Here is a 7,868-nt window from a genome sequence, read left to right on the forward strand (position 1 = left end):
CAGGAATGCGTACACCTGCTTATTGTTAGTTATATCATGTATTACTCAACTAAGTGTACACAAACGTTTAACGAGCGTTAAACCCATAAAGGTGTTGCTGACACTACCGAGTTTGACGCCTCCGCTTCTTCGAGATATGCCGTTAGTTTCTCGAGGCGGGATAGACATTTGCGGCAAAAATTTTGTTATGTGAGAAAGAAATGAAAAAGAAACCATTCCTCTATAGTCAGTGTGTAGAGCATATTATTTCAATATTTTTCTTATCTATTCTCTAGTGAAATTTATTTTTTTTATGTTTTACTATGTTTTATTATTTTAATACATTTGTAGTTTATACACATTTGCTATCGATATATTCTTATTTTTCAAATAAAATTGGTATATCTTTAAAAAAGCAAAAACTATTAGATTCCTTTTGGATTAGATATAGATATAAATAACATTATATAAAGGATTGTCTTGTCGACAATCCGAGAGTTTTCAAGTATTATTAATGTTAAAAAATAACATTTTTTTGCTCAAATCAATTGGAATAAATTAAAGTCCGATTCTATGTCACGCGATGACTCACGCGTGGCATCTCGCAAGGAATTAGCATGACATTAGGCTTACAATTCACGAATGTACACGTTGGATGGGAACAATGCGTGTGCATGTCAAACTGCTGAATCTTTGAATTTTAACGAGGGTGTGGCCTTATCTGCGTGTTTTACTAGTTATCGCATTTAGATGTCGAAATTGTGACATTTGTAAATAGGTTTTGTCGGGTTTTGTACTCGCGTAGTTTAATGTTATTTCGTTTATTATTAACTCAATAGCGACGTGATATCACACTTTTTTTTTTTTTTGACATCAAAAGTTTTTCTGAAGAATACTAAAGTTCCACGTATTATAGTATAACTTTCAATATGAACAATATTTTTTATATAACTTACGAAATTATTCCCGTGAAAGTTTGTTCAAGCGAAAAGATACATTTCCTGTCAAATTAAAATGATAAAGGGTTCTTGAAATGAATCTTGAATATGTTTAAAAGACCCTCCTAACATTATTTGATTTTTAGTGCGTTTGAATTTCCTTGGTTTTTTTTTCTTTTTTTTTTTTTTATTACGATGATGCCCACCGTTACTTTTCAGGGAACGATGTCAATGAGTCTAGACTAAGGAAATACGTGCATGTCCGCAATTCACGTAGCCGAACATCTGCGGAGGTTAATAGGCTGGTCATCGTGTGATTCGCATACTTAGTCGAAACCTATATCTTTAACGAATTACCAGTCGCAATTTTCTTTGCGAAACGTGCAGAAATTTTTCGGACATTATTTTTTGAGAGCGTTCGAATGCCAATCGTGCTATGCCAAAGTGGTTAATAGAATTAGCGGTTGCAGCAGTTTATTAGAATGCGCCGGGATAGTGCGAGCTAAGTATAGATGGCGAATAACTTAACATAAATTACAAGGTGGAGATAACGGTCGCGATAGCGATTAATTACGGATTAGTTTGACAGACGGATATGCTAATAAAACAAACAGTCGACAGTCGCGTTTCTCAGATTTGAAACGGCGAATAATGCGAGTTTATGGGTAGTTCCAATCGGCCGCGCGAATGCGTTACATAAAATATTAGAAAATCTCCCCTTCTCTTCTCTCTCTTCGAAACAAGGTTCCATGATTATGATCGTTGTCGATGCACATGCATACGACACACGCTGATGCAATCCGGTACGAGTGTCGGGCGCTGCATGGTAGTTCGAACAACCGCAATTAACCTTACATAACTCGTGCTTTTCCTGGTGGGTCCTTCTACTCGCGGCATCAATTAAAATTAAGAGATAAACCGCATACACAATCCATCGAGGCGAACTTTATCGCGTAAGCTCTTAACGTGTTTTCGCATATATGCTATTTTATTTTATTAATTAGTGCATAAAGCTCGAATCAAACGGTTTTATGATAAATGTTAATTCATGTTTAATAATATAATATCATATGCATTTTTTCTTTAGATTAATAATCTAACGAGAAAGTCTCTCAAAATTATAATAGTCACGCATTAATCTTTGCAGTATGGGGATAATTATTCTCGTTATTGCGTATACCTTGAAATCGCTCATTATTTTTGTCCACGTGTACGAGATCAGGCTCCGTGGAACGCGACGGGAGTCCGCAAAACGTAATAAAATAATAATAATAAAAATAAAAATAAAAACGTGATAAGAATAGTAATAATAATATAAAGAAATAATTTAAATAAAGAAATAATAAAATAATAAGAACGTAATATAGTAAGCACGCGAGAGTGCGATAATAACGCGCCATAAAAAGAGGCGAAAACAGCTCTTTAAAGTTTCATTCCGCGTAATAAATATATCGTACGGAACATTCGGCATTCTTATCGGTCGAATTTACGATTTTGATTAGCACGAAACCATCATGTTCGCCATTCTGGTGGTGAGGAGACACTAAAAACAATTATCGCCGTACACGTATCGCACCTCGGGAAGAGCCAAACCTCGAAAAGATAAAAATTTCGCGAATTGAGTTATGGCCAACCATGCGTGTGGTAATGTTCGGATATTTTGTTGCTATCTAAATGGCAAGTCAATACATCGACGTACAAGCTTGGTGGATGTGAAGCTGGCGTAAAAGAATATAATTCGGATTATAGAAAATTATAGAATACTAATTATTTACATTATTAAGAAATATAGAACTATTGAAAATAAAACCAGAACTTTAATTATTTATGAGTTTTTACGAAATGATAGGTCAGCTTTACACACACGCAAATGTATGATTTAAATGTGTGCGAGACTTAAATTTTTTTTTTTCAGAAGAGGTTTTATCATTTTGTAATTTTATCAGTGTTTCTATTTGTTTTTTTATTGGTGTAGCAAATAAGTTTTTTATCTTATTTTGATACTAATTTAATATTTATTTTTATTAAGAGAGATTAAGTTTTTAAAAAGAATAAAAAGGAGAGAGAGGATCCATCAAAATATCATAATATTGCATAGATAAAATTTCAATTTGTTCATATTTATGTAGTAAGGCATTTGTAGTCTAATATACGTTTTGTGTGATGTTGATTTCCGATCTGTTTTATCTGTATTCTTGCAAGCCATCCAGATGTGAATGCGTCCACAAACAAATGGATTTCGGGGTAAATTACCTGCAATAATTCCCAGCTAATAAGAACAGCGTTTCTCTTTCTCTTTCTTTTTTTCCTCGCGGTTAGGAGGCCTTTTAATACAGTTTAACCAAAAGGCCGTATCTGTTTTTCGTAGAATGGCATTCGATTAGGATGAGATATCGGTATCGGGAGTCATCGGTATCGTAGTTATTTACGAGGAATTCTGAGAATCCTCACCTATCTATTGCGAGCCATGAATTCCCTCGTTTCATGCAGAGTTGAGATAGACGGGGTTGGAATTTCGTCGATTGTAATTTCCGAACAAGAAATGCGATAAACGAGAAATTGTGAGACAGAGGAGTTTTTTGTATTATTCAGTGAGCTATGTCAAAAATTTTTAATTTGTTTGAATAAGATTTTATTTTATTTTATCGAACGCGTCCTATATTTGAGTGATAATTTCGAAGTAAATTTTAGATTATTTTATTACAGTTCTTGTATAGTTCTCAGCATATTTATGTCTTTTTTAAAGAAATCTAATCATTAGCCGTATTAAAATATTTTTTAATTTAGGTTTAACTTTAGGTTAAAATAAAAAGAAATAAAAAATAGAAATATTTATAACTCAATTTTTGTTTTTCAAGATTTCAATATTTGCAATATTTAAATTATCACATTAGATTTCCAGCAATTTATTTTTATCATTACAATGAGATTGTACGATTATTGGTTAACATTTCTCGGGAAATAATTTTGTCAAAGAGTTGATTTCATGCGGAAGTTAAGCGAGGTCATTATCCGGCGTGAACCATACTTAACATGCAACGAGCATCATCGTTCACCTGTGAAATCACTTGACGTATTGGCTGCCGGCAGTTGGCCGCGATTAGACATCCGGTGATTTTCTAATGTTACGTGTGCGGGTAGGCGACTCTTGTTCGCATGTATGACTTCATTGTTGCCGAGTTCAGTGATTGTAACGGCAGTCGTATTATATTCTTCAACCGGGTCCCGATGTGATCGATTCGTAATCTCGCGATCACGAGATCTGCATTGAGATACACGACTTATTGTTAGTTACAAATATATCAAGTAAAATACGATCGGCAGATTTAATTATGCCGATATGATTCATTTAATGCGTTGCATAACTTGTGTCAAACAACGTCTAAAGGTGCTGTTATTTTCTTGCTAAGTTTATTTACTTTTAAGCAATTCTACCAGACATAGAGAGAATGGTTAACTCTGAACGTTTTTATCGCTATAGATATTTTATTTGAAGACACACGTGTAACTGCAAATAGTTTTTCTGCTATAAAAATTTATGAAAGAGTTTTGCAAGATAAGATAAATTATATTTTTTATGATGTACGATAATGTTATCTTGAAATTAATAAATCGTAGAATCTCTTAGCCACGATATAATGGATTATCGTAATTTTTTCAACGATCGTAAAAATTCAACATAACAGATTATGAGAGTTAGTTTTGCAATAAATATAAAATTCAAATTATGAAATTTCATGTTACATTAGTAGATAAGATCGCGCTATCTTCGATTCAACATTCTTTTCGCAGGTGAATAGATATGCGTTATGATAAAGTCATATACGATAGTTGAAAGTGAATACAAAATATAATGTTAATTATTGGCGAGACCGCCGGGGCGTAAAACCACGCTCGTATTTTAGTTTCAACGCTTGTATTTTAGTTTTAGCGCACTTGTCTCGATGTCGTAGCATATGACTTCTGCGCAGAAATATCAATCCGTCGCCGCCATATTTCCGCAGCTACAGCTGAGCGAAATGGGAGAAATGATTTTACCAGATCGCATTTTATGCCATTTTGCGCTCTTTATGTCACCATGCAATGAAAGCACCAGCTTGCCTACTTCATAAAACATTTATAGCGCTGATCTCACATATTTTATGAACATTTATGGAAAGTTGACAAAACGTTTGATTTGTAAAGTTATTTATCTTGTAGTTTTGCATATATAATTTTTTCATCATATGAATTATCATTTATTATTTAAAATTGAAAATATCAATTTATAAAGATCACTTCTCTGTCATGATTTATCGGAAATTTAATTTCTTATACGTGTTCACGAGTTAATAATTGATAATGCACAGTATAAATGAAACACAAGTATTGTGATCCAATCGTTTGCTGTACTCGTTTGCTGTCTCAATATTTACGCGTTGCGGAAAATGTTTTTTATCTGTAGAGAACGATCGTGTCCATGGATCGTTACGAATGATGCAATGGATGCAATCTCCAGTTGTTATATACAAAGTACAGAGTACTGATTTCAGATTAGTCTATCTTAGGTGCGGTTAATCTGCACGAAATATAATTAGCTCCAGTGACTAACGCTAGCGCGGCCGCTAAACTTAGCCAAATGCAATCATAACAGCGCAGGTGGTCATTTTACCCTTTTCAAGTGTTTGACAAGCCCCGAGATTGTATGGACCACGCGACGCGATGTGGCGGAGGCCGCAGTGTGAGTCACGCCGGGAGCTAATTATAATGCCTTTGCCGCAGAATACCTAGGTCCCCTTTTGCCTCTTTTCACCCTTTTCACGCTCTCGATTAAGCACCGTTCTCGGTATGCAATTACAATTACTTTATTGTATTGCTTTTAGTCGTCCGTTATTAAAGCGTAATTAACGGTCTGTGATTAATAGATAAGATGTTTATCGTTTTAGCTGTAAACTTTTTTTTCTGTGTCAAATTGATCGATCCACACGATGAATCGCGTTCAAATCGATCTTGATTTTTATTTTTAGTTTTAAAGTTCCATTTTATATTTTTTTTTACGATCACTTATAATCATCACACGTATCGGATAAATAAATCTGTTGTTATTTTATTTTTTATTATTAATAATTTATATTGTTTATGATGTTGCAGGTGTACGAGAAAATGCATGTGACATCATCGAGGTGACCGTGAAAGCATGGAGACCATGCAAGAAGGTGGTGGTCGTCTGCAAAATGGCTCGACCATCGGGAAAACGCCGAATCGATTGAAGCTCGTGGAGAGCGATGAAAACGGCAAGGTGATGCGCGAGAAGAGAACGGAAATGGATCCGTACAAAGAATTGGAGCTGTATCTCGCCAAGGTTAAGGTAAGTCCATAATTTATATATTTTTATCTCTCGTTTAATCGCCAGAAATATTATAAAACTTTAAAAAATTTTTAAAAGTCGAAGAATTTTATTAATTATAAATATTTTTATAGTGTGTTAACAAATCCCATCTTCAAATTAAGATCTTTAAATTAAATAAGACATGATCGTATTGAATTTATGTTAGGCGACATCAATAGAGATATTAGTAGTCGGAAAACTCAAATCTTGTTACAGTAATTTAATTCAAAAGATAAATGCTATAGAAATTTTTCTACATTTCCTTCGGCGCTTTTTTGTGAAATATTTTCAGTCTGATATTCTCATTTTATAACTAAATTTGCTGATAAATTACGTCGCGTGTAAGCGTTAGGAAGTTAATCGTACTTGAAATCTCTCGTTGCCTGCCGGAATAATTAATCACGGCGTGATGATATTGATTATAAAATTACTGTCTGTTAGCACAGTTTCTTTTGATAGTATAATTTTCTCCACTATGTCTATACTATATATATATCGTTCTACTTTCTAAAAATAATTTTAATTATTCACATCTAGATTAAATTGATGTATTAATTTAATAAATCAAATAAATCTTGGCGCGATTTAACTCGATATACCGTAGTCTGTAAAACTTACGAAAAATGCGTTAGATACTTTTGCACTTTCGTACATATCGCGGAATTCGATTACCTATCAGCTGTTGCCGCAAGATTCTGCTTTTGTCGCTCGCTCACGACGTGTTTGCTCATTTTAATCGGGCGTGCATGCGTGCGTACGTACGTGCGTCGCGTCGCGTCGGTTCCGCATCGTCCTTCAGTGCATCGTGAGTGCATCGGTGCATGTCGATGCAGCGCAAACAAATAAGAAGAATCTTGCCGTGCCGCGAGGGGAGCGAGGAAGGAGATGGTGGCTCATCGTTAAAACTAGTTGGCGCGGAAGTCGCTCCTCGGCCTCCTACTATTTCTCAGATAGTGCCTGCGAGCGCTGCTACCGGTCGGCATGGTGTACACCTTAACGTGGTCTTTACGAGAAACTTATAGCCCCGATGTAATCGGGACCCAATATCGTTTCCAGATGAAGGATTGACCACTTATCGGTTAACGAGTGATTTGAACTTCAAAGCTGCCATAGATTCATCTGCATATCGTTTTCCCGTTTAAGAGCAACTATCGTAACTGATAGTAACGAAGTTGTAAATGTCATCGGTCAATCCATTTACCTGTACTCGATATTAAATCATATCATAATTCTAGTTTTCAAACTTTAAATATTGAAATTTCTATTTCAATAATTAAGTTTTTGCGATTTAATGCAACATTATAATTGCACGCAATTATTGTGAAATTTTTCAAATCTCACGCCTTTGTTAACATAATTTTGCAGATGTTGATATACAGTTATATAGTATTTTGATCTATATACTAAATATGTTTGTAAATATTTTTTTAAATTTATTATTATGAAATTAGAATTATATTATTTTTAATCGCGTATATAAAAAAATAATGATTTAATTAATAGCAGGTTTTGTAATGTACACAGTGCATGTTGAATTTCATGTTTTTCTTGCTGTATCAAGCGAGGGAGCGCGACACTCGGCA

General features: G+C 34.3%; 1 protein-coding gene across 2 annotated transcripts in view; it reads left to right on the forward strand.

Annotated features, from left to right (window-relative positions):
• Positions 1-7,868, forward strand: part of LOC115233699 — a 213,366-nt gene that overhangs the window by 19,805 nt on the left and 185,693 nt on the right. Inside the window, exon 2 of one of the 2 annotated variants that reach the window (XM_029804263.1) lies at positions 6,048-6,264. In XM_029804263.1, the coding sequence (XP_029660123.1) occupies positions 6,094-6,264 (171 nt within the window). In that variant the 5' untranslated portion in view covers positions 6,048-6,093. Of the gene's footprint in view, positions 1-6,047; positions 6,265-7,868 lie in introns of those variants that run through there. The other variant, XM_029804264.1, reaches the window with a different exon arrangement.

This window comes from Formica exsecta, unplaced genomic scaffold, assembly GCF_003651465.1.
Source record: "Formica exsecta isolate Colony F162 unplaced genomic scaffold, ASM365146v1 scaffold182, whole genome shotgun sequence".
NCBI classification, from domain to species: Eukaryota; Metazoa; Arthropoda; class Insecta; order Hymenoptera; family Formicidae; genus Formica; species Formica exsecta.